Source organism: Bemisia tabaci, chromosome 7, assembly GCF_918797505.1.
Source record: "Bemisia tabaci chromosome 7, PGI_BMITA_v3".
NCBI lineage: Eukaryota > Metazoa > Arthropoda > Insecta > Hemiptera > Aleyrodidae > Bemisia > Bemisia tabaci.
Genome location: NC_092799.1, coordinates 29,199,478 through 29,226,975, shown reverse-complemented (window position 1 = coordinate 29,226,975; position 27,498 = coordinate 29,199,478). Strand labels below are relative to the sequence as shown.

The window sequence follows — 27,498 nt, the reverse complement described above, 5'->3', positions numbered from 1 at the left end:
TAGAACCTTCGACTGGAATCTTTCTACCTTATTTATATTAGATTTGCTTGCACAACCCCATAGTTGTGAAGCATACTGCCATATAGGTTTTAATATTATTCTAACATATGATGCTTAAAATCTCATCAATTTTTCACGAAGAATTCGAATTTGAGCTTAGATTTTCGATATTACGCGTTTTAACCTATTTAAAATTGTAGGAGAAATTACAGAATTGTCCTTGAAAATTGATCACACATTAGTGTTTTTTTACGTCATTAAACCTCTTTCCTTCACGCTATTCTATTTGATGCATGAAATCGCATCAGTTTTTCACGATGAATCCGAATCTGAGCTTAGATTTTGGATATTACGCGTTTTAATCTATTTAAAATCGTAGGAGAAATTACAGAATTGTCCTTGAAAATTGATCACACATTAGTGATTTTTTACTCCTTTTTTCATCTACGTTCACGTAATGAAATTAGATCAACAGTTGACTCATCGACTAGTCTAGCCTAACCCCCCAGAATCGGTCTAAAGGGCGAAGGATCTTATCAGATAAGATGTGCGGTCCTAGTTTCCGGGCAATTGCGGTTTGATGGAAGCTGTGATGAGGAGAAACGGAAGATATGCGAAACTCGGGCGGACATTAAGTGAGAAACCAGGTGGGGGAAAGGCTTTCTTCCCGAAAAGTTAGTGCTCGGGCCAACTTACATGGTCACTGGAGCATTGTATAGCAGGTTGTCGGAAACTATTGTTTTGCAGCTACAACCAATTGGATCGCATTTTGCAAAAAGGAACTAAGATCATTTCAATGTTGCTGGGATTGTGCAACTTAGGTTAGATAGATGAAATTTTATCAATTTTTCACGAGGAATTCGAATTTGAGCTTAGATTCTCGACATCACGCTGTTTAAGTAAAATTGAGCCTAATATACTATTTCGGCTCCTGTTCGGTCGACTTTGGTGAAACTCAGTAGAAAGGGATAACTTTTCACAGGCAACTTTAATTTTTAGTGAAATTTCCAAAATTCTAAAATCCATAAAGGCGAACGTGGCCTAAATTGCTACCTCGGCTCCTGTTCAACGGATTTTTGTGAAGCTTGGTTCAAGAGAGGCAAAATAGGTGGATGGGAGTTTCGGTCAATTTCCAACAATTTGTCTGCGCTGGATTCATACTATTTTCTTGCCTTTCCTCATCTCCAAGTATCTCAAATCTTACCACCTAAGTACCGCAGATTGCTTTTAATTGAATATACATTGTAAAATGCTTGCTTTTGTGTTGCAGTGTTGTGTAGGTTGTCTATTCATTAATTGAAGGGGCTCCTCTTGGTGAAATTTTTTGCAATAGATTTGAAGTGAGTTCCAATTTTGTTTGCATTGCAAACAAAACACACATCCTCTCTGACATATCGATGGGGAAACTATCGGACCACGTACCTTGTTTGCGGTGTTTAAAAATATCTCCGCTCTCATTTTTTTTCTTTTCTCTTTTTTCTTCAAGAATTGACGTTGAGAAGTTTTCCACTTAAAAAATAAAGTATGACAGGAAGTCTACAACTTCGCAAACCAAGATGCATGGTCTGGTAGTTTCGCCGTCGATATAGGTACTCATTTTGTCGATCGCTTGAAATTGGCATTTATAGACCAAATGATGTAAACATACCTGTCTCAATGTCATGGAATTAAAAGTGTAATTTTATCCCATTAAATTGCAAATTGATTTCAGTGTTTCCGTTCCACTGTGCTGCTTGCGCATTTAGTTCTGTTTGGTCCCTATGACTGTAGAGTTACCTATTACTGACACTGTTTTGCACACTGCCGTGCTAAGGAAGAACGCCGGATAAACCATCAGGCGTTGCCAAATATCCTTTGATAAAACACGAATTTCCTGGTAAACTTATGAATATTTTCCTTCCAATTTTCAGGTAATTTTGTTTGTAATGTGATCTAAAGTTCCTAAAATTTTCAAGGAAGAATATTCATATCTTTTCTCAAAAATAAACATTTTACTGAAGAAAATTTGGCAACTCTCGAATGTTCGCACGGCGTTCTTCCTTAGCATGGCAGCATAGCTGTTGAAGTAACAAGCTGCACCTCCTTCTTCAGTGGCGTGGCGTGCTTTGCGAATATCGATTTTTATGCCATTTAAACCCATGCAAAAGGATCGATAAACAGGGTGTTCGCAACGAACACCTTAATAATCGATTCTTTACCATAGGTTTAAATGGCATAACAATCGATACATCGCAATTCACGCCACGCCACTGTCCTTCTTCTGATATACGCTTTTGGCGGTTCCAGAGTGAGTAGGAGGGGGGGGGGGTATTTCCTCATATTGAGTGGAGGATCCGCGGGCCTTCCTCCGGGAAATTTTTAAAATTTAGGTCCTCCCAGATTGAATTTTAAGCAGTTGTAGCATGCAATTTGTGCATTATTTGAATGTTGAAACTATACGACTAATATCTCTCATAGCGTAATTTTATTTTAGAACATGAACTCGGGAAACTTTGGTTGTATAGTTCTGTCTTGAGACCATTTTAGTAATTTTTTTCGAGATCTTTTTTTCCTCTCCCTTTTCTCTCCTTTCCCCCTTTTCTACCTTTATAGCTCGCGGAGGGAGGGGCATGTCACCATAGGTTGCGGCTTACTTGTATGCTAAAAAAAATTGAGAAATTTCAGCTCCCCGGTTTCCAGTACGTGCTAATACATTTAAAAAAAAAAAAAAAATTCCTGTACAGTTTCAGACCGATCGGAGCATTTTTAAACTTGCGTAGGTTACATTTTCATCAAAATATCGAGTTTTCAACTTTTGCCACAAAAGTTATTTTTTGGCACTATGAATAAATTACAAATTTTCTTGCTGGCAAGACAACCATTGCAATTCTAAAAAGATTGAGTACCACCAGCTTTTCTTTTCTTTTCTTTGAATATCGTGCGTGGGCCATGCAGTTTGGTTAACGGCTTAATAAGTTAAATTGATTCTTGCTATATTCTGAAATTTACGATGGCTATTCAACACAAATTATTAAGAGTTCTTTATTACGAGTAAATCAATCAAACGTATTTGGATCGCTGAACGTGAGGCCAGCACTTCCGCAGAACGCCTTCAAACTGCTGAGTATGTAACTATTTTAACTTAATAGATGTATTTGTGCATATCCAGTCGATTGAAGGCGCTTCTTGCTGTTACAATGGAATGTTCCTTTCCTCGTCGGTCGTCGGTCGGAATGCAGCCTTATAATTATGGTACTCGTGGTTTTGGCTATGGGAGTGAAATAATAATCAAACTCAGGTCTTCAATGGTACATTTTAAGAATTTTCACACAATTTTCTTTTAGTTCGTTTGACATGATTTTCCTTTTGAAGTATATGAAATAACTGTATCAAGTTAACACATGCGCTTTGTCAGATTCTATTAGTTATACAGATTTTTACAGCATTGAAGAGCCTAAGCAAAATGCCCGAGAATCCGAAAAAATGCTTTAATCTACGCAAAAATTCAAAATTGCTGATATGATTGTGTTAACTCTACTGACATCGTTGGTGCCCTCTGCTCTGACACAATTGGAAGAGCTAGCACATAAGGGAGTGTTCATAATTTGTGTTTAATGACAATGAAATTAGAGAAATAATATCATCGGTAAAAAAATAAATACGTAATGCTATCTTAGTATTTTAAAACATAATAAAATCCACAAAAACAGAGCATTTTAAATGCCCTTTTCACAAAATAAATATACCTAATATATCTTGAAACTAATAAAGACATAAATAGAAATAATTACAGCAATAACAGTCTTACATTTAAACTAAAATACAAGCAAATACATTCCGAAATAAAATTTCAACAAATATAATTATTGAAAATTTTCTTAAAATTTTCACAACTCTTATCCAGGAGAGTAAAACATTGTTACAATTTTGAAGAGATTTCTGAGTATGATCACAACTATACAGAGAATTCGAGCTAGAGAAAATAAAATTCGAGACGCATCATGATACGAAAAATTACAAATTTTATTTTATAATGAGGTGTAATGCATTTGAGGGTTATAAAATGCTACAAAATTTCAAATTCACTACTCATTAATTCGGAGAGGCATAAACTGGTACTAAAGTAAGCGTCTGCTTTTCGCGGCGAAAATAGGTGACATTTAAAATTTTCATTATTTTCTGTAACAATGTTTTAGTCCCTTTTTTATGGCTCTTTAAACAGTAGTTTCTTTAAAAATAAGAAACGAAATAACAAGATAATACAAATTATAAAACAGCTTGGGAAAAGATTAACTTCTCGGTAAACAAAATTGCTAAGAAGGAATCAATAAAAGATAGAACTTTGAGTATAATATACACGTTGGTGGCGAGGAAATAACGGCGAGGCTGACTGAATCAGATTGCTTTCGAGGAGGTGTCGTTTTCTTCTGATGTAAATGCAGCGTTGGGGACACCTGATTTTGTGTCTGATCTCTGTTTCCTGGAAAAGAAGTAAGTGTCGTAAAAGTTGAGCATTACATCAACTGTTGAACTCCAGTCACCGAGATTTACCTCTCGTTTTCATTGTGCCCGTTAACAAGTGTTAATCAATATCTAGGTTGCCAGAATGTGAGGAAAGATACGGATGTTTGACATGAAGAAATGTGCTAAATTTTCAGCATAATCTGGCAACAATGATAATGTAGCTTACAAATTGTGAAACCCAGAAAATTTCGCAGATAAGTGACTCAACTTTCTATGTTGCGAACTTTTAACTTTTCTCCACAATATCCCGCCAGCAGTGGTGCGTAAAAGAAAATAATGAAAAATTAGTTTATTTGAAAAATCTGAATCCGTGAAAGAAAGAATATGAATTAAGTAGTGACTCATGTCATGCTTTACGGCGAGTTTTTTTCTCCGTACAGGAATTTTAGGGATAAAAATGCAATTTTTCATGACATCATTGGTTCGTATGTTACATATTATTTTCTAAATTTCATACGGAGAAAAAATGTTTGCAGAATTTGCAGGAACAAAAATTAATGCCAAATTTCTTTTATGGTAACTAACTTCTGGTACAAAACCTGTAAAGGGTTTCCTAATCCGTTTATCTGCAATTAGTTAGCCAAAGAACCGTAACTACATTTTCACCGACTCAAAAAATCAGGGGAAAGCTTCATTGCCTGCACACTTTTTTTACACTTAAAGATCCCTTACTTACCACGTTGAGACTTGAGAATGCAAATATAACTCGATATTTCCAAAGTTATTATAGTTACAGGTCTTTTGCTCTTCACTACGTATATGTTCACGTTTCTTTTTTCTTTTTAGTGTATTTTCCGAAGGAAATACACTGTTCTTTTTCATTAATTTTTTGTTAATTATTTGTTAACGTCACGTTGTAACAGTCAATACTGACAAGCTACTGTGCATTTTCTTAAAATAAAATGAAGCAACGTTAATTCCTAAAAATTTCGCCGCTATTCCTTTTCTATGCTCCAAGACATGATTAGTCTGAGAAAAGTTGAACTCTTTGGCGCAAAAAATGTTACGGGTCAAAAATATTTGGAATATTCATTTACTATTAGTGTAACTGGGAGGTGCTCCCCCTGGTCATAGAGAAAAAAAAGGAGGTGTTTGCATTTCGGGCATCTTGGAATTTTTTGATGACTTGATGACGTAGGTGGGTACAGCAACGTTTAGCTAAATATGAAAAACGGACCATAATGTCCGATTTTTTTACTTAAATAAACTCATTATATAATTTCAAGCACTTTTTATAGAATGACTTTTTTCCTTAAATTACACCATTTCCAAGAAAATCGACAGGATAAAAACGTCGCTGTACCCACCTACGTCATCAAGTCATCAAAAAATTCCAAGATACCCGAAATGCAAACACCTCCTTTTTTTTCTCTATGCCCCCTGGCCGTCCTGGCGTTATGAGTCATGCGTTACGCTTTTGATTTTAAATATTATAGAGTAAGGTTTGACGCTTACTTTCCAAAGTTTTCCCCGTCTTCCATCGTTTGCGGCAGTTCGGCTCCTCTTGTCTCTGGGAGTGCAAGGCAGCATGCGGCAGAGAACATTGGCAGTAATCCAAAGATTATTGGAGGTAGATGAACGTTAATAGCACCCTGAAAAATAAGTAAGAAACGGAGGGTTGAATTTCATTGTATTCAAAGTATCTCCACATGGAGTTATCAATCGCGGACATTTTTTCCGCTCGGACTGAACAAAACATAAAGTACTTTTTACCTTAGGGCTCTCAATGAATGGATGGTTTAATCTGAAAAGGCTCGACTCGGAAAAAAAAAATCAATTTCTTGGCCGGAGAGCAATTTTAGGAGATTAAAGCATCTCGTATTCCCCTTCCTTTTCACTTTTTTTTTTTTTTTTTTTTTTTTTTTGAGATAAAATGCATGCCGGATTTTTATTTTTAAAAAAGTACTTGGAGCCTCATGGTGATAATAAAGTTCCAACTCACTTCTTGTTGCTTCAAAATTGAAACTTAGCAGTGAAGTTCTCACTATGATTATATTTTAAGACTAATTTTAGTCGAACTCATTAATGTCTCAACTTTTCAAAAACTGCACTCATTTATCTTGTCCAGTGGCGAGGCTTAAATCCTCGATTATCGATATTTCTCCATTTGAAACTGTGGTAAAGAATATCGAGTTTTAAGGTGTTCGTTGCGGACACCCTATCTATCGATCCTTTTACATAGATTTAAATGGCAGAGTAATCGATAAATCGCAATAAAGCATATACAGGGTTATTCAAAAGTTACGCACCACTGGCCATAACTTTAGTTCTAATTATGATATCGATTTGCGGTTTGTGGCGTCCTTCCTCATATCGAGGGGGAAACTTTTTGAGGTACTTTTCAGTTTTTCACCCCCCCCCCAGGGGGAGGGGGGGGCGGGGGGCAACTCAAAAATTTCAAATGGCAACCCCCATCATGTGATACATCGTTAGAAAGAGCATGAAAAAAGAAAATTTTTGGCGCAAACCGGAAGTCGATCTGACCCCCCTGCATGTCAAAAGTTAGGGGGGTCCAAAGGTTATTTAGGGGGTCCGTACCTTCATTTTTTAGTGTAGCTTCGGCGGCTCTTGGACATATCGTTTCTCTTTTCAAAGAGTCCTCGAATACTCCAAGTCTGATACCGAAGTCTTCATATTCGCCCCGGGCCACCACAGCCCCCCGTAGGGGGGGATGGGCCTGTTACAATGAAACATTGCATTAAAATGCGAAAAATCACAGAAGAGCTTCAAACTTAGCATCAAATCCGAGTGGAACTTCTTGCCAATGTTAACGCAAACGCAGCCTGCGACTTTAAAGTGAGTTTTCAAAACTCTTAGCCCCCTGCCCCCCTTCATTTTTGGTTGCAGAGCGGGTAAAAACCGGGAAATTCACTACAAATAATGCCCGAAACTAATGTCCAACTTGAGGAGGACCCTTGAAACGTTGCGATCAGTCGGAGCATTGAAATACAAGGACTGCCACCCCCTTAAAGTACGGAAACATCCAAAACACCCCCGCTGCCCCCCTCATTTTTCGTTGCGGAGCGGGTAAAAACCGGGAAAATCGCCAGAAATGATGCCCGGAACCACTGTAGAACTTGACAAGAACCCTTGAAACGTTGCGCTCAGTCGGAGAACTGCAACACAGGAACTGCCGTCCACTTTAAGGACGGAAACATCCATAAAACCCCCGCTGCCCCCCTCTTTTTTCGTTGCAGAGCTGGTAAGAACCGGGACATCATTTCTGGCGAATTTCCCGGTTTTTACCCGCACCGCAACGAAAAATTAGGTGGGCAGCGGGGGTGTTTTGGATGTTTCCGTACTTTAAGGGGGTGGCAGTCCTTGTATTTCAATGCTCCGACTGATCGCAACGTTTCAAGGGTCCTCCTCAAGTTGGACATTAGTTTCGGGCATTATTTGTAGTGAATTTCCCGGTTTTTACCCGCTCTGCAACCAAAAATGAAGGGGGGCAGGGGGCTAAGAGTTTTGAAAACTCACTTTAAAGTCGCAGGCTGCGTTTGCGTTAACATTGGCAAGAAGTTCCACTCGGATTTGATGCTAAGTTTGAAGCTCTTCTGTGATTTTTCGCATTTTAATGCAATGTTTCATTGTAACAGGCCCATCCCCCCCTACGGGGGGGCTGTGGTGGCCCGGGGCGAATATGAAGACTTCGGTATCAGACTTGGAGTATTCGAGGACTCTTTGAAAAGAGAAACGATATGTCCAAGAGCCGCCGAAGCTACACTAAAAAATGAAGGTACGGACCCCCTAAATAACCTTTGGACCCCCCTAACTTTTGACATGCAGGGGGGTCAGATCGACTTCCGGTTTGCGCCAAAAATTTTCTTTTTTCATGCTCTTTCTAACGATGTATCACATGATGGGGGTTGCCATTTGAAATTTTTGAGTTGCCCCCCGCCCCCCCCTCCCCCTGGGGGGGGGGTGAAAAACTGAAAAGTACCTCAAAAAGTTTCCCCCTCGATATGAGGAAGGACGCCACAAACCGCAAATCGATATCATAATTAGAACTAAAGTTATGGCCAGTGGTGCGTAACTTTTGAATAACCCTGTATGCCACGCCACTAGCCTTGCCCTCCAAGTTCCTCATGTTTTAACTCGCTTTTTGCCCATTCTCATCACAGCGTAATATGGAGCCATCAGTGTTTCGCTCGACGAATCTTGCTGAGCGCATGTAAAAAGGCATCGCCACTTTTATTGTTTTATTAAATAGACAATATGGATGCCTATCTTAAACAAGACTAGTTGCGTCCAGGCGTTGTCATGTGAAGCGCCTTCAATTTAGTGGAAGGCAACACGGGCATCCGCCAGACACGAATAGTTGTATCCATGCCAGGTGTTGTCATTAAGTCTAGGGCGTTGGCATGCGAATCTGCCGTGCTGAGGAAGAACGCCGTGGAGTTGCCAAAATTCCTTCGATAAAACGTTCATTTTTGAGGAAAGTCATGCAAATACCCTCAAAATTTTCTGAAAAAAATTGGAAGGAAAATATTCACAAGTTCATAAGAAAATCCGTGTTTTGTAAATGGAACTTTGACGACGCCTGACGTTTTTTTCTTCGCACGGCAGAATAAGACCTAGTGCGTCTGCTAAATCGACAATCAATTTTTTTCCGTCTTTTTAACTTTTCGGTTGTAATGATTTTCTATCCATCATGAATAACTGACAACTAAAATAATTAAGAAGAGTAAGTGGCTGATACTTACTAAAGACAAAACGAAAGGGGCAGCCATGGAGCCCAGCCTGCTCATCATGGAGCTTGATCCAACGCCGACATTTCTCACAACGGTTGGGAAAAGTTCACCAGTGAGCAGATAAATTGTTGGGAAAGCCACCGAAACGCCGATGATTCCCACGTACGCCAAAATTATCTTCGGTAACGATGAGGCTTCTGGATCTACGAGAAACAAAGACAGCTTGATCAATTACGATGAAGTTCAGGAGCGGATCCAGCAAACTGGCAACATTGTTTTTCTATATTTAAACGTATGGAAATGTATCGATTCCCGGAGGGGCCAGGTTTTCCGACAAGAATCGATTATTTAGGTTTGAATGGAGGAAGTCCGGTGTTGCCAAATTGCTGGATCCGTCTATAGACGGTGTGCATTGGTGCAATGCTGGTGAATCCAGTGGCGATTCCGCAAGTTGGCAACACTGTTCTCCCTCCCCCCTCCATTTCAATCCATTAAAAATATCCATTTTTGGTGAGAAAAGCTGCCCCACCAAAAATCGATTGTTTTACATAAATTTAAATTGAGGAAAAACAGCGTTGCGACTGAACACACGAACAGCAATGGGTAATGCTTGAAATTCCAGGTGAATGGAAATAATTGGATTAATTCATTTTAATTTCAAGAAAATCAAATTGAAAGATTACAAACATATTGATTTTCATGGCCTATAGGAAGAAATGCCATTGTAAAGCTATAGACTTGGGTTTCGTGGTCAATCATGGACCAAATTCAACCGAGAGGAACTATAAGCTCTATCGAAATCGAAGTTTCGCGAGAGTGAAGATCAAAAGTTGAGATCAAAATTCTCCCCACGAGACTCAATATTAGAGTCTCCTATTGACTCCATGTCCACATTCAAAATACTTTTTCTCGCATTTGAAATTGTTTCAGGAGAAAACACAGTAAGTCGCGGTAAGTCCGTTATTTTTCTTTAGCGGAGGTTTTAATACGCGCCTAAGGATAAAACGATTCTAGATTATTCAATTTATCGACTTCTCAAAACTTTAAGAACTTATTGAGCGAAAATTATTGGCAACAATGTTTGCCTCATCATGAACCCGATGATGAGATTTGAGGGCAAAGACCGTGACCTTAGAATCCTTCTGTGTGCCAAGGTCGGTTCACGACTTAGCCATCCTCAATCATCGCACACTGGGATTGCAGGTACTCAAACAGCACCGTATAGTTTACATTTCTAACCATGAGGTCTTTCATTGACCTCTGAGTTGGATACAAAATGAAAGGGTCTCAGCAAAAACACGAAATTGATTTTGTGCATGCATCTAAACACAAAGAGAAATGATCTACCCTCGTTTATAATTGCGTACACGAAATAAAAATTATGAAAATCGGCCCGGTATATTTTAAGGACGAATTTATACAAAAAATAAACGTTTACAATATTTAAATGGGAGTATTCACAGATTCATTTTGCTATTTAAAAAGCAGGGTAATTTTTCGAAAATCTAGATATACCGGGCTCATTCTAAAGACTATCACTTGTTGATAGTCGCAAAAAGCATGGAGAATACAGGCTCAATAGTTAATAAGAGCGAACTGTGATAAAACATGAAAATTCGGGGGGGGGGGCTAAATTTTAGGGAGGGGGAGATTTCAGAGCTCATAGTAATGATATATATTTCAAAGGAGAGTTTTTTCCACTTTTTTGAATGCAATTTTATTGGATAATTTGTGCAGCTGGAGCACCTATCTATCTCCATTTCAACCAATCGGCCGTTGCGAAAGAAAAAAGACAAACCTAAGGATTGAAAGAACGCCGTCAGCCAGAACGAGTCAACATAAATCGTAGTCGAAACGATCTGTGAAAAGACGTCCAATGACGATCAAATTTTGTCAAAACTTCGGTAGTTTATTGTCTCGTCCTATAGCATTGATTAATAAAGTTAAATGTCCTTTGGGCAGGTTCTGTCACCTTTGGTCAAATTGATCCTCTTGTAAAAGCAAAAGTTAAACGCTATTTTTGGGGATTTTAGGGCTTGTGTAAGAAGTTCCGTGGTTCAGATGATATTTCCGGCTCATATGGTACATTTTGGAACTAAATTCTAACTAATTATGGCTATCGCAGCCAACTGGACTGGAAAAATAGGTGATTGCCACGTCATAAAATGATTTACTTTTCTACGCCGCGTTTAAATCTCCAGGCTTTCCTATGTTTCCTGACTTATTGAGGTGTTAGAGAAGAAAATGTCTTTCACCATGGCTATCATGACCGACTGGATTGGACAAAAAGAGAATTGTCACGTCACGATATTACGAAAATTATGAATATTCGGATAAATCGGTAATAAGAGGTGATAGAATCGGGTCTCAGTATACATTCAATTATATCTATGGAACTTCAGTTAAATTATTATACATTTCTAACTTTTCAGACCAACTTACTGCAGCTCGTTAGTGAGGATGAAAGTAGTTCCTCTACCAAAATGTCGGTCCTTTTTTCAAAAGTTATTACAAGATAAAGTTGTATTTCTCTTGCGCGGGTTTGCTCTCCTGTTTTTAAGACAGAGACTCATCAAAAGGAGCTAAAATCTGATGCTTTTTTTGTTTATTTATTTTTTTCTTAAGTCACCAGCTTGAGATTACTCACCAGTGAGTCAGATCACTACGAACTGTATCGGCGGACTCAAGGGAGGCGTAGGGGGTGCATGCCCCCCGTTTGCTCAAAAAAAAGGAGAAAGGAGAAAGAAGGAAGGAATAGATACGGAGGAGAGAAGAAGTAAGGATGCTAACAATTGATTGGTAAATATTTATGACAAAATTGACTCAGCTGCATATTCGGAGCTTTAAAATGGCGATGATGTTTGGAGGAAGACTCCAGGACCCCCCCCCCCCCCCCCCCCCTACACCGAGAAAAAAGATTGGTAGAATTTACCATTCCTCCACGCTGTATTTTACACAGCGTAAATTCAAAGTCGATTTTGTTTGAGGAATGGTTACCTGTACCAGTGTATTGTAACGTTTACCTTTTATCGGGCAGAATTGACTCTGAATTGACGCTGTGTGAAATACAGCGGGAGGGAATGGTGAATTCTACCAATCTTTTTTCTCGGTGAAGTGTCTAGATTCGCTATCAGGCCTATGCTATCAGGTTAGAGTTAGATCATTTTGATTGGACCGCGTTCAACAGAAAGGAACCAAGCCACATCAGCTATTGCCAAATTTAACTGGGCAATTTAATTTTTTACGAGAGACCGTTAGTGTGGATTCCTCTGAAAATTTTAAGGGATTTTCCTTATACTGTGGAGAAAATCCACTAAAATTTGCACAAAAATCCAAACAACCGTTTTCATGTAAAAAATTAAATTGCCCAATTAAATTTGGCAATAGCTGATGTGGCTTGGTTCCTTTCTGTTTAATGCGGTCCAATTTTCGTTAGTTTGAAGAAGAGACGACATGAATACTTCCGTCTTGAGGGCTAATTTCCAAATCAGCTCCCACAGTGCGTCTTGATGCGACGCGCTGCTGAGGACACAATGCAAGACACGACGAAGAAGTTCGTTCATTGTGCGCGCTTTGTACTTGGCGTACCGCGACATGAAACATAGCCGGCGCGGTTGTCAAATTTCTTGATCTTTCAAGACAACCGTACAAAGATAATCTTATTTCATTGAGAGACCTGGCAATCCGCCTAGCCGGGAGCCCTCACGCCTCCGCATAAAAGTCGCGATATTTAGGTCCGTATTGATCCCTCTTTATTCTGACCAATAATAAGATGAGCAGACCACTTTTCAACCTTCAGATCATCAATCACTGCTCTTTGAAATTTTTGGGAGGTGTTGATTTGGTGTCCATTTCCGTCCACTGTGAGCAAGGCTTCTTCGCGTTTTGTCTAGAACCTAATTTGGCCGGAACTTCTACACGGAAATGCAACATCCGTCAATGAATCCAAACCGCACTACAATCATGCAGTACCGCAGCGCTTCCCAACCTTTTTTGGGGGCATCTTTTCGCTGATATAGGAGACCGCAGGACACCAAAAAAATTGAACTTCTTCTTTTTTTGTGGTTTTTCAGTGAGCCTTCGCGGACCACTTAGCAGCAGCCTGAGGAAAACCGGTCGGGTATAGCGTCAGAGACGTAGACAAATGGGGCGATGGGTCTGAACACCCCCCCCCCCCACAAGCCTCATTTATTAATGAGGCCAATTGGGATTTTTTTTTGGGATGGGATTTTTTTTATTTTATAATTGTACCTATTTTACGTTCGGAAGGCAGACATACGAGGGTCATCCAAAAAGTAAGGTTCCCTACCTTGTATATTCCGAGCGAAACAAGATAAATCAAATCGGTAAAAAAGCACATACCAGGCATACTCTAAGCTTTAAAACAAGCTTAAGTTTTTGAAAATCGGTCAAAGGATTCGCGAGTAAACTTAATTTTACAGAGACAACCTCCTGTCGCCGCGTGCCCACCTCCGGGGTCAGGATGCACGGAGAGTCGATTATTGAAGACTCGGGTTATCGCCTCTATACATCACATCAACAAGAAATTTTAAAGTTTTCATTGAGTAGGCCTTACTTTACTTTTTGACGTAGTCTCCACATCTTTTTTTGACATTTCTGGTAGCATTACAGCAGCTTCTTGATGCCCTCCGCGTATAGAAACTTTCGCCTTGACTCTGAAACCAGTCATTGACAGCTATCTGTACCTCTGAATCGGTTGAAAATCGCTTCGATCGTGGAAGTTTTTCCGCTCGGGAACAAATGAAAGTCACATGAAGCTATAAAGTAAAAGAGTTTGAGGGATTGGGGGAAAATTTCCCTACGCAAAGCAACTGATTTGGAAGTGCAGATTGCTGTCAATGACTGGTTTTGGAATCAAGGCGAAAGCTCCTACGTGGAAGGCATCAAAAAGCTGCTGTAATGATACCAGAAATGTCAAAAAAGATGTGGAGACAACGTCAAAAAGTAAGGCAAGGCCTACTCAATAAAAACTTTAAAATTCCTTGTTGATGTGATGTATAGAGGCGATAACCCGAGTCTTCAATAATCGACTCTCCGTGCATCCTGCCCCGGAGGTGGGCACGCGGCGACAGGAGGTTGTCTCTGTAAAATTAAGTTTACTCGCGAATCCTTTGACCGATTTTCAAAACCTTGAGCTTGTTTTAAAGCTTAGAGTATGCCTGATATATGCTCTCTTACCGATTTGATTTATCTCGTTTCGCTCAGAAGATACAAGGTAGGGAACCTTACTTTTTGGATGACCCTCGTAAAATATTATCAGGGACTTACACAAAATAATGTTTATTATGTTAAGGCACCCCCTAGTTTACATTGAAAGAAGTTGCAAAAGAAAATCTTACCAGTCGGGGTGAGCGTGATACATATGCAAGCGAGGCCGAGGGTGACGAGAGAGACGATAGCGGTCTTCTTGCGACCGAATTTGCCCAGGAAAAATATACAGAAACAACCTCCAGGGATCTCTAAGGCACCTGAAAAACTAACAAGTTAACTAACCTGGTTGAGGCACAGCCGACAAGCACAAGAGAGCGATGCTCGTGGCGATAAGAGAGTACGACATTGTCTTCACCCGCCCGTAATAGCTCAAGAAGAAGTAGCTCGACAACACACCCACAGGACCCGTAATCCCTGAAATCGAGCAGAAAACATGCAATCCAGAACATGTCACATGCGGTATAATTCACGTGCTCAGAATGACAAACCTGAATTGGTCGATGGATCTCTTTAATCAGAGGTGTGTATCAGCATTAACACGTAGTGAAAATCCTAGAAAAGTACGTAAATATTAAGTCTAGGAGAAAAAAGTAAAAAAAAATTCAAACGGGTGAGATTGTATCGATATCGAATGGTTCAAAACATAAACATAGCCTCAAAAGTCAATTGGCGGAACGGGTTTTTTATAATAAATTTTTGATTCGAATGAGTACTAATCGGCGAAGAGGAGTGAAGTCGTTGCGAAATTTTTTATTTTCAGCTTTTCTGACAAATATCCTAAAATTATGGTTTGAGGTTATGGTCTATTGTTTTGAATCAAACGATACATCTAACCAATATCGAATACGATCCATGACACCTTGATTCAACTTTACATGCTCTATGGACATCTGTGTAGCATAATGTAAAATGAAGGAGCACCGGTTATGCAAGTCCATGAAGCAGTGCTCAGAGGGACATGCTGTCACAACTCTGGGTGGCGATGGTGGGATATAATGACTCAAGACGTATAAATGGTGAGAGAAAATCGTTCTATCGTCCTGTTCTATTGCCTTTTTATTGAAGAAATGCAACTGTAATGGCGGCACGCCAAACACTGCTGCAGGCACTGCTTCATAGACAACAGTGATCAGAGCGCCTTCATTTTTTCATATGTAACACGCGCGTCCATAGAGTGTGAATAGTTGTATCAAGGCGTTATTATCAAGAACATTGAATGCGTTGCTCATATTGCCTGGAATATCAGCATAAGAAAACCTGTCGAGTCTTATTCTACCCGGGGGCCGTTTAAAAATAAAATTAAATCATGTATTCTCATTAAAAAATGCTAATGTTTTTAAGTTCTCTGGTTAATAACAACTTAAATCGATCTTTTTCTACTTTAGGGGGCACAATTTCACCAGTTCATGTTACTCAAGGATTAAAGCTGTTGTTGACACTACGATAAAAAATGAAGAGTCAAAGATTCACAAAGCAGTTTTGATCAAACGGATTTGAAGTTAGTCGGAAAAAGATACGGTTGTCATTCTGAGTTACGTCCATGCAAGATAATATAATACAAATAATACATTTGAAATACTATATGATAAAATTTACATTCACAAAATATTACGACTTATCATATTTTGACTTACTGATATTGATATCTTTAAATCAAACTCTCAGGTGTTTTAACCCAGACGCAGTCATCACATTCCCATAAAATCATTAAATATATTTATAGAGAGTAAGAACAGGATAAGAAGAGAATAAAATTAGAACTCCCAGTTGTTTGAAAATCAAGAAGTTCTAAAGATAAAAACATATTGCAACCCTTTCCGCCAAAAAATGATCACACCAAAGATAGGTATGCACAGTTTGAAAACCCTCACATGACATTAAATATAACCAAGAAAACCAAATCGAGGTGTCCATGATTTTTTTTTTTTTTTTTTTTTTTTTTTTTTTTTTTTTTTTTTTTAACAAAAAATAGGGCTAATGATTAGGGCAAGGGAAAACTTTGAGCATATTAAGTACGCACAAAGAAGGGCCAAAAATCATTGTCTGACAATCTCAAGATGTAAACATGCAACCAAGACCCTCAGGAGTAAACAATACAAAGAAAGTAAAGGAAGAGAGAAAAAACACTGAGCTCAATTTTCAATGAATAATTCTCAGACATTCACATCTTCCTAGTTGAGGTTGAGATTATCACCGGTTAGCGGTTTATCGAGAAAAAATGCATGCCTGTTGCTGTAGAAAACTATAGTAAAGAACAATATCAAGTCATTCAATTTTCCAGATGACCACATGCTTTTTTCATTCGAATTGAATGAAATTCATTGATGGTGAAATTAGAAGTACGCCCATCTTGGATTGCAACATTGCACATTCAGTGTCATGTTCTTCTTCTTTGCAAGATAGCCAATCTCTCCCCTTACCTCTTACATAAAAATTGCGTTTGAAATCACATTTTACCTAAAATTCCCCTTTACCCTTGAATGATATCATGCTTTTAGGAATTTAGGGACACTGTTCACATTATATAAGAACCAAAGAGAATTTTAAAAAAAATGATTCGTAAAATTTTCAGTACATTGATCGTTCTCAAATACAGAATCAGCCACACTCTTGAACATTTTTATTTAATAAATAACTTTTCCTCGCGTTACCTCAAAAAAATGTGTATGCAAAAAGGGGTACGTCCTCTCGTATTTTATTCGCCTTTCGTGCATAATGAGATGGTTAAAGAAATATTGCTATCTTCGTCAGTGTTTTTGGTTTCAATAAATGGAATAGCATTCCTTATTGACCGCGTGGCGAGAAATCCGTATTGTTTACTGTACTGGAGTACACTCCTATTGATACATTATGCACGCAGTAAGTCTATTCATCACGTAATGAGCATGATCAAACTTGTACTTTTCTTGGTCATGTTTCTTGTTCCTCGTTTTAAAAAAAATAACCAAATTATGTAATGTTTTCTTATCTTAAATTCATCAAGAATAGGTGGTTTCAATAATTTAAATTAATTACCATCTATGACCCATCGTGACAAATCTACAACGTGAATCAATCCTGCATTATTCATTTACAAAGAGTGCCTCATTTCCATGGTGGGGAAATACCAATGAGAGGGGAAAAGCCAGGTATTATATTTAAAAGGCTGTTGCGTATATACTAGGGAAAATAGGGGCAACGATTTTAAATATGAGAGAGAGTCAAAATGTTTTAAAATTTAGGGAAGGACTATTTTACTCATGGTCAAACAAAAAGCATAAGTATCTTTGCTAGGCGTGCATCATCTTAAAATCTGACCTAAGTTGGGAGATTTTACGCAAGGAGCGCCAAAAAGTTTTTTAACGTAATAAAGTTTTATCCGCGGCAAAATTTGGTCGACCAGCACCTGACTAAAATAATGTTTGATCTTAGGATTTCATACATAAAATTCAAATTTTTTCAAAATTAGGATAACATGCATACACCAAATCCATCGAAAAGAATATAATATAAGTGAAAAAATATAATAAGATGTAAGAAATTGCCTTTTACTCCTAAAAAAAATTATTCCAACTTCTGATATGCAAAGAACGATTAATAAAAACTTTTACAATCCAAAGCAAATATAGATCCATCAAGAACAACAGTTTATGCTCAAACGATGGCCAAAATGCGAAACCACGTATCTCCATTGAAGTGTTTTAAAACGGTACGGTATTGTTGCGGTGTTCCTATTTCAGTTTTTCGAAGAGAAACATGAACCTTACATATACTTCAGAATGAATATAGAATATTCTGCTATCAGAGAGGAAAGGTCAAGGAGGTTTGCAAGGATACGTTGACTAGTTTCTAGATAAAAAAGAATGTATCGCAGGAAATCTGCAACATTGCAAACGGAGGTACGTGGTTTCGTGCTTTTGCCATTGACATACTGCGGCTTATAGGTAGGCTTGGAGAAAAAAATACGTCGTGACGTGTGATTGATCACCGTGCTATTCCACTGCCTTTTTTTATACCCCAGCGTTAAAGTCACTTCGAGATTTGTCCAGCAATTTCCAAGGCGAAAATGTTTTTTCTTAGCCAGAGCAGTGAACTCAATTTTTAGGAGCGTTAGGTTGTTCCCAAAAAAGTAAACTAACATTCTAACGAAAATGTTGTTACAGTGCGATTTACCCCCCCCCCCCTTCCCCCTTCCGCTATGTAACGATAGTAGAAACAGCCGCATATCTTAGAAGCGTTGCGCAACTTTTTTTTCATCCTTTGAATTATTTTCCCCTTTTCGTATCATGACTTGGGATACACTTTCGAAAATTGAAATAATAAATAAAGAATCAAACAACTCCCTCGACAATTTATGCTTTGAGAGTCAACAAGAACAATTTTTTCGTTACGATCAACGTACCATTTCTGAAGAACGATTTAGACAGACTTACCTGATAGAGCAACGTTGATGAAGATGTTGCCTCCTATTTCGCCCATGTATTGGGCGAGACCGTAGAAGACGAGACCACATGTTGCCCAGTTAACGTAAAGAGCTAGGGTTTTTATCCTCATGTTCGGAGTACGGAATAAATCAATGATGTTCGGCTTTCTTTTGTCTGAGTCGCTCTCGCTCAGAGTTCGGGACTTCTGTTGAAAATTAAAACATGCAAGTGTATACTATCAATTTTATTCACTTAGAATACATATCAGCAATCGCAAGTTAAGTCGAATGGCCACAAATATAAAAGAAAATTAAAAGAACAATCTGATGAAATGAAAACAAGCGGGAAAGTTGTAATACTGTCGTATTAGAAAAGCGCTCAGGTGTTAGTAAATGTATTTAATGAAGAAAGGACGTATAAACTCCTTCGACTTGGCTGGGAAATGGAAATAAAACATCCGCTGATAGCAAACAAAGGTTACCAAGGAAACCGTAAACGCGTATTTTTGTTTCCCGAAAATGAGCTCACCGTTGAGCTCATTAGGCGCGTTTTTTAAGGCTTTATTTGAGTTCAACGATCAATTTCGATAAGAATTACTCTACCGCTAAGAAATGTTCTTATAGACAAACGATCGAAACTACCTGCGCATTACGTTAAAAGCATAAAATACAGTTTTCACAGCTTTATTTATTTTAAAAATGGACCCCCCCCCCAAAAAAAAAGCCTACACATCGATGAGCTGGTGCGCCATTTAAACGCATTAGCACTAGTATACTAGTACTCAGAGGCAAGTCGAAATCAAAAAGCGCTGCCTATCGGCTGAGCGCTCAAAAACAGCTATCAGCGAATTCTAACAATTGCGATCGCATTTGTAGGACAAAACATGTTTTATACCGAGAGGAGATTCTCTGAGGCTTTAAAACAAATCAGTGCAACCAGTCTCTTGTGAACAAAAAATTGGTCTGAGGGAACAAGTGACGTTATTTAGTTCTTTTTTGAGAGACACTATACATTTATGCGGGTATGCGATACTTTTTAAGTTATAGGTACTTTCGTTTGAATGAATAAATGAAAAAATGAGAATTGTAAGTTCCAACTGACTTTCCCTCTCAAAAATCTACTTCGGAAAAACACCTTTTCCACCTCCTGTGTTCACATGACACTGAGCATCTGTGAATTTCAACATTTATTAATGCTCACTGATAATGTGCATCTTATAGCTCACCAATGTCAGAACGTTTGAATCGTCGAATTTAACTACTTTAAACTTAAAATTTAAAAGGACATAAAGGTGGGTGCCGGGCACTCGGGCAGTCCTACAAATCTACGATAAAGTTTGTGTCTAAAAAAATATGTGAAAATGTTACGGACTAACATTATTTAGTCGTAATCGAAAGGGATCCATGAATTAATAAATATTTAGGGTACCTGAGAAGCCGCAATACTTTGTTGATAGTCCTCTGGGAGTTCTTTCTTATTCCTCTTAGCAGCTCTGTTAAGTACTTTCATCGCCTGTTTTTCTTTGCCCATTGCTAGTAGCCACCGTGGACTCTCTGGAACGCAACTAAAAACATACGAAGACTCATGAATTAATCTTTAAAAATTTGCGCCACATGATCAAGCCTCTTATTTCTATTCTCGGATACTTTCGTTAATTTTTTCTAGAATCATGCTTACAATTAGTCTTAGAGCGACCATTCAGAGATTTTCTTGTGCTGTAAGTATCTTAATAAGGATGCATTAGAATTATTGACGAGTGGTTTGTCAAAATGATTTCCCAGGAATCTTTTTTCCTGTTTCTCGTTGTGGTATAACATTGCGGTCTTTGAATGTATACAAAAACAAAATTTCTTTCCAAATTTTGCATCTTTTTTAACGTCTTGCGAATGAAGGTTTTGAATATATTCCACTTACATAATAAATCATTAATGAGTTAAATACAATTTCCTGTTTTATCGTTTTAAAACTTTTAACATACTCAGGGATAAGGGTTGAAAGACGTGGATGATGTGGATTTATCGTGCGGTTCTTTAGAAGTTCTGTAACCACCAATGGGTTTTAAATGTATCTAGATCAATTTTTACGCAAAACCTATAAATGTGGAATCATTTGATACAAATGGGAAATAAGAAGATTTTCATACCAATAATAAGATAGTAATAAAATGGACGGTATGGATATGCCTAGCTGGAATGCTCGCCAGTCTCGAGTATAGTACGCAAACAGTGGAAGAGTCATGTGACCTATATTGAATGGAATGTGATAAAGTGTGCTGACAATAGTCCTCCATTTTCCACCAACAATCTCCATACCTGTATAATAAGTGTGAGTATTAGCGGTCATTATATTACATTTTTCTTCATCTATATTCATATTCATTAATCTACAAACTGTTTTAATTTTTAATGAGGTACCAAGATTCCTTCAGTAAATGATGGAAAATTCTACTATCTATCTTTACACTTTCGACAGCCAGAAGCAGTTCCTACATTAAAAAAGGGAAGCACTGTTTTCCCAAACAGATTGTAAAGCTTTGTTTCTAAATTATATATTTTAGTATGGAACATAGGAACGGCATTAATAATGAATAACAGAGCTATTATCCAAATTGTTACGTAAGAGCTCGTATAATTTACTGAAAGGCGAGATTCTCAAGTCGAGCAGGAAATCTTCCGCTACAGCAAATTATTGCTGCACGGAGCATGTTGTCTGGTCTACCTCAAAAATTGAAGGCGAAGTGATATTGTGTAAATATTCCGAGCCCTCATCATGTCAATTCTGCCTCCTTAAACTTTTCCCTTAGAAAACGCCACTGTCGACAATATACAATTCATTCAAGAGTCGTATACCTAGGAAATTAGTCTTCTAATGGTTCGTTTCCTCTTTATATACGTTTAAGCCAGCTTCCAGCATTTTCAGAAGGAACATAAAATATTCAATTGCCGACTTCGTAAATCATGCACAACTACTTCATAGTTTTGTTGTGTTTTCTAAAATTGATGTATCAAAACTCGAAATGCGAATCGGACTGAATTAAACATAAAAGAAACATGTACCTTTTTTTGGGGGGGGGGGGGGAGGGCGGAAAATTAGGTCATAGGCACTAAACTTATTCTCTGGCATTCAGCTCCAAGGAAGAAAACTTCAAACTTCTACCCCTCAGTTCGATCCTATTGTGACTCGATTGGTTTTATTTTTAACTCGGTTAAAGTCAAAGCGTAAATCTTAATTTTGATCCGACGTAGGAAAGTAATAAAATAACTAAACATTTCAAAGTTAATCAAACAGTGTTGAGTTGAGAAGGTTCCTCGTTTCCTTTTAGTCAACCTTCAATTACTTATTAATTCATGACACCAATGCTGCTTCCTATCGTTATCTATACTATAAGCTCCAAGACCTCCTAATTTTGCGAAACTGGTAACGCTTAGTTCCAGCGTTCTACCGGGCCGATTTTCATGATTTTTGCGGCTATCGACGGGCAATTGCCTCTAGATAAGCCAACTCTTTTCAGATTTTCAAAATATGGCCCAGGTTTTTTTATATTACGTGGTAAAGTTGCGAATTCTCCAATTTAAACAATGTAAATTTATACTTTTTGTCATAGTTCGTTTGAGCGTTCTACCGGGCCGATTTACATGATTTTTGCGTGAATCGACAGGTAATCGGCCCTAGATGAGCCCGCTGCAATCCGATTTTGGAAAAAGGACCCAGGTTTTTTTAAAATCACGTTATAAAAGTGAGTGAGTTTACAGAATGCTCCGGTACTGCTACCGCTATGCGCGGGAGGATGCGCAATGGTCGAGGAGGTTGCGCAGTAGCTCGGTAGCCTGCGCATCAGCTCTACACTTATCTACACAAGATTCGCACCTGCGACTTCACGTCGAGCGGAGGCCGAGTCGTCTAAGACGTCAAATGCGTCCGCTGTGCTCGCAGTGTGGGTTCGAAACCCGACTCATTAAATCTTAATTATTACCTGACTATCATTGTTCATTGTTTTATTGCAATATTTCATCAAGCAGTCATTCCAAAACGCGTTCTTTTAATTTTAAAGTAATTTAAAGTAAAGTTTAAAATTAAAGTATACCTCATATCGTATTTTTTTAGGGGAAAAATAAAACTAACACTGATAGGAAGGTAAAAATAGGGCCGCGAAGCGGCCCATTGATGGCGCGGAGCGCCTTCAGGGGGTTGGGCAGCGTAGCGGCCAGGGGGCGTAGCCCCCTAGTAGACGTATAACTCTAAAGGGAGAAGGCGATGCCACGAATCGACATGATACTTACATAGAACAAAACTAGTTGTCATGGTGCCTCCAACAGCAAGCGCTGTAATGAACCTGAGAGGCAGGAATAGTTCGTACCAGGGGGCGAAAGCAGTCCCGATTCCTGCTACTACTTGTAAAATTATACCCCATAGTAGGGGCGTTTTTCGACCCATGCTGTCAACAGAGAAAAATCCGAATAATGGAGCAATTCCAATACGCACAGGGGTGAAAATACACGGGGAAAAACAGGGTGAAATACAGTGAAATACAGGGTGATCCAAAAGTCCCGCGTCACCCTTATGACCACTAAGGCAGGTTCCTGTCCCTTTTGGGTGATCTCTTAAAATTTAAAAGGCCCAAACGTGGTTTTCTTCGATTTATAGGAGCCACTCACAAAATTTCAAGCCTCTTTCTCAATTCGTTCAAACGTTACAGGGGTGATGCCGGCTGCTGATTGTGGACTGGTGTATGGGACTTCGGGATCGTGTCTTAAGTGTTAAATCCTATAAGACTTGGTATTTAGTCAATCGATTATCGATTTGTTAACGATACCTGTAACAGCTACCCTATACAAGGTGGAGAAATGGTGCTGAGTCCAAATAAAAAGTCAAGAAATTCCAAAAAATGTTCAGTTAGTATAATTCAATTTTTTTTTTGGAACTTCTTGGGTTTTTTCCCCCCGCGAAATGGTGTGGACCTAGCACCATTTCTCCACCTTTTTACATACAGTTTTAATTGGGCCATGTGTGGTGTTTTTTTTCTACCTTATAAATTTATAAACAAAACGCCGACACAAATTACTTTTACTTAAAAACTTTACGGAAAAAAAACTTCGATTACAGGTACGAACTGCATAGTTCTGAAGACACAATTTATTTAAAAGGACTGATCCTTTAGTCGAGCAAACCGACCTTTTCGGTTGACAGAGCGGAAATTTAGTTACACGAACCGAAGGATTAGTTTCTCGAACTGAAAGTCTTATAGGCTTTTATGTAACATGTTCCATATTGACCGTAGTTTTTTAGTTCAGGGAGCTGAACCTTCGGTTCGTAGTTCTGTCATTTGTAGTGGCCGCTTTGCTCAACTGAAAGCTCAGTTTTCTGAGCTGAAAAGCGCCCACTGAAGTATTTGTCTCGTATAACCGAAGTTTTTTCTCCGCGTAAAATGAGCGAACGAAGAGCTCTCTAACACCGCTATCGACCGTTCTAAAAATGAATAAAGCAGTCGCATTGAACAAACTTAGGCATCTAAAGATGGATATCAAAATGCATCGTGCAAATTCATCAGGAGTCCTGCACACCTCTTTACTGCGTGTTAGGGTAGCTGACGAAAAACATTATGTGGGTATAATCATCGAATGAATGGAATTGATAACACGGTTAAGAGTTGAGACACGTGTTTTTAGCCAATTTTAATGAGCACTAAAAAATGAAAAAAATGGGCGAAGGTCGAAAAAAATTAATGAAGGCACGTAAGTAACTTCAAAATAATGTTTAATGTTTTGATTATATCACCAGTAATATTTAGGTTCAATTGCCGAGAAAGCGATTGCAGTTAGATTTCCAAAATTTCTTGTGTTTTTTTTGCTGTATTTTAATCGAAATATTTTAAATTTTCAGCACGACATCACATCAGAGCCGCACATTCACTCTTTTTCACATTTGCATCAGGAGTGTAAGGGTACTGCATTTTCTCTGTTTCGATGCTTTCGAGAATTCAAATGAACGCATTTCAAATAATTATTAAACAAGGTTAAAGAGAAGATTTAAATTCAATAAATAAAATGGGAATCGCTTATACTTTGAGTATTTTAAGTTTGGTGAGTTTTAGAAGAATGCGATGTTGCAAATCAACACGCAAGTTTTACTTTTATGTCTTTTTTCATGAAAACATTGCAAACATTTTTGTTTCACATCTGTGGAAACCTTTTACTCGTCGAACTATTTATAGAAAATCTCAAGGAAATATTTGGGTTAGTTTTCTTTGAAAAAAAAAATAAAAATATATATGTATATGATAGGAAAAATTAAGAGACGCGTATTTCGACTTGATTCACCAAAATGCTTCTCTACATGCAAGTATTTTTTACATACTATTTCCATTCTCTTTTCAAGTAGCATCAAGCAATGTTTCTAATTAGACGAGGATATCTGAAAATTTTACAATAACCCAAGTAGCATTTCTCAACGGAAAAATTGCTACATATTGCGATTTTATCGGCGATAAAATCACCAGGATCATCAACAACTGAGCGATTATCCTCGATCTTACCGCGATAGAATCGCGCGACAATTAATCGCGATATTTTCAAAATAAAAACCGCGATAAATGTCGATGTAATCTCTATTTTATTGACGAAAATTGATCACGATTTTATCGAACCAAAATTTGCGACGTGTAGCAATTTAATCGCCATAAATCGCAATTTTCAATGCGATAATATCTCGATATATTGCCACCGATATAATCGCGATAACCAACCGATAAAATCGCTATTTATCGCGATCACTGCTACTTGGGAAGTATTTTCAACATACTATTTCCATTCTCTTTTCAAGTCGCATCAAGCAACGTTTCTAATTAGACGAGGATATCTGAAAATTTTGCAATAAACCCTGCAAAAATAGTTCCAGTATCCACGTGGAGACGGCAACTTTGGAGTAGACCGAGTCAAGTGGATGCAATTTGGAGGATCATAATTGCAATATTACGAGCGATTTAGTTCTGACCGCGTGTTTCCATCGGGGCACTCGACTCCTCCAGTCCCCCTCAGTGGCGTGGCGTGCTTTGCGATTTATCGATCGATCTGCCATTTAAACCTATGGAAAAAATCGATTAACAGGGTGTTCGCAACGAACACCTTACTAATCGATTCTTTACCACAGCTTTAAATGGGGAAATATCGATAATCGATCATTCACGCCACGCCACTGGCCCCCCTTCTTGTTTTGGCTAGTGGCATTTTGTCATAGACAGTAGTGCGATCGGTTGTTGCTGCGCACCTCAATCATCGTTGCGAGGTCAAGTTCAATCTAAACTTACATGAGCTATACATCAATGCGTGCGCTTCTGTCATTGTGTTGGGTACAACTATACTGCCGTGCTAAAGAAGAACGACGTATGAACCTTCAGACGTTGCCAAATAAATGCATATCGTACCTTGTTTGTTGTTTATTCTGTTATCACTGCAGTCTCATTTACCAATTTCACTATGTAACGCCGTTTGCTGGTTTTTATTTTAATTTCTTTTTTATTTTCAATTCTTTTTTAGCAGTTGGTAATGGTGCCGTAAGGTACCGAAACGTTCTGCCTTTATATTTTGTATTTTAGCCTTGTTTCCGCTTTTTCCTGTGTTTTCGATTGGCGTTGCCAAACTGCATTCGACAAACCGTGGATTTTCAAAGCAATTTGAGAATATTTCCCTTCCGATTTTTCAGAGGGTTTCGTCCGTAATTCGATATAAAAAGTCTGAATATTGCAAGGGAAAATATTCACGACTTTCTTCAAGATTAAATCTTTTTTGAGAGGAAATTTGGCAACATTCGAATGCTCGTACGGCGTTCTTCCTTAGCCGGGTAGTATACCATGGTAGCTGTTTTGCTGGATGGTAGCTTTTTGTTGTTAGTGGACATGAAAAGTTCAGCAGTTACTGAGACGGAATCAAATGATTTGGGAAACAAGGGGTCTACTCGTGATTTGGTCAGCAGAGTGAGTCTGCTAGAAACAAGAACCGCTACCAATTGAGTAGACATTGTAGGTTGAGTCACACGAAAATCACTTTGAGCTCATCACCAGATTAGTGGTTTCATTAAGAATAAATAAGACATTTTGAAAACCATCTGTATCATGGGCGTACCTCTGCGGTATTTTTGCGTGATGTGCTGCCTAAATCGTCACCCCTCCGACATGAAGGCATACATTTATTTCGACTTACACCTTGATGCAGTGCAGTGTACCAAATTAAACCGATTATTTTTTAAATCACGTGAGCGTCAATCTCTATCTAGGTGGTATAGGGATGGTTTTCTCTTTGTTTTCTCCGCCACAACTAATCATGTCTGATTTCAAAACAGCCTTTTAAAAGAACAAACATTTTTTTGGAATTCGAAGATTGTTAACAAAGCTAATAAAACGGGGTTTCCTTGTTTTTCTTGCATTCGCAATTTTGGCGCTTAAGCGATTTAAAAAATAATCGGTTCAATTGACCTCTGGGTACCTATCACGTCAAAAGTAAAATTATCTCGAAGAACTTACATTAATTTCAAGACTCGTTTGATTTCGATTGAAAAATGTAAGTGACTAACTTGAATCGGCGCCTTCAGAGTCTCTTCCTAGAACTCTCTGCACTGAAAAAAGAAATCTCGGTGTATTTACTAAGAAAAGGGTAAAATTACCAAGAATTCAGGGT

At 38.3% G+C, this 27,498-nt stretch overlaps 1 protein-coding gene across 3 annotated transcripts in view; it reads right to left on the bottom strand.

The window, feature by feature from the left end:
* Window positions 1–3,273: 3,273 nt before the first annotated feature.
* LOC109042933 (organic cation transporter protein) overlaps window positions 3,274–27,498 on the bottom strand; it is a 58,254-nt gene continuing 34,029 nt past the window's right edge. For 2 of the 3 annotated variants that reach the window (XM_019059929.2, XM_072302947.1), the window contains 8 exons: window positions 23,110–23,264; window positions 20,973–21,141; window positions 20,258–20,393; window positions 18,839–19,034; window positions 14,709–14,840; window positions 9,207–9,397; window positions 5,959–6,095; window positions 3,274–4,459 (listed from right to left, as the gene is read on the bottom strand). In XM_019059929.2, the coding sequence (XP_018915474.2) occupies window positions 4,375–4,459; window positions 5,959–6,095; window positions 9,207–9,397; window positions 14,709–14,840; window positions 18,839–19,034; window positions 20,258–20,393; window positions 20,973–21,141; window positions 23,110–23,264 (1,201 nt within the window). In that variant the 3' untranslated portion in view covers window positions 3,274–4,374. Of the gene's footprint in view, window positions 4,460–5,958; window positions 6,096–9,206; window positions 9,398–14,554; window positions 14,684–14,708; window positions 14,841–18,838; window positions 19,035–20,257; window positions 20,394–20,972; window positions 21,142–23,109; window positions 23,265–27,498 lie in introns of all 3 variants that reach the window. The other variant, XM_019059937.2, reaches the window with a different exon arrangement.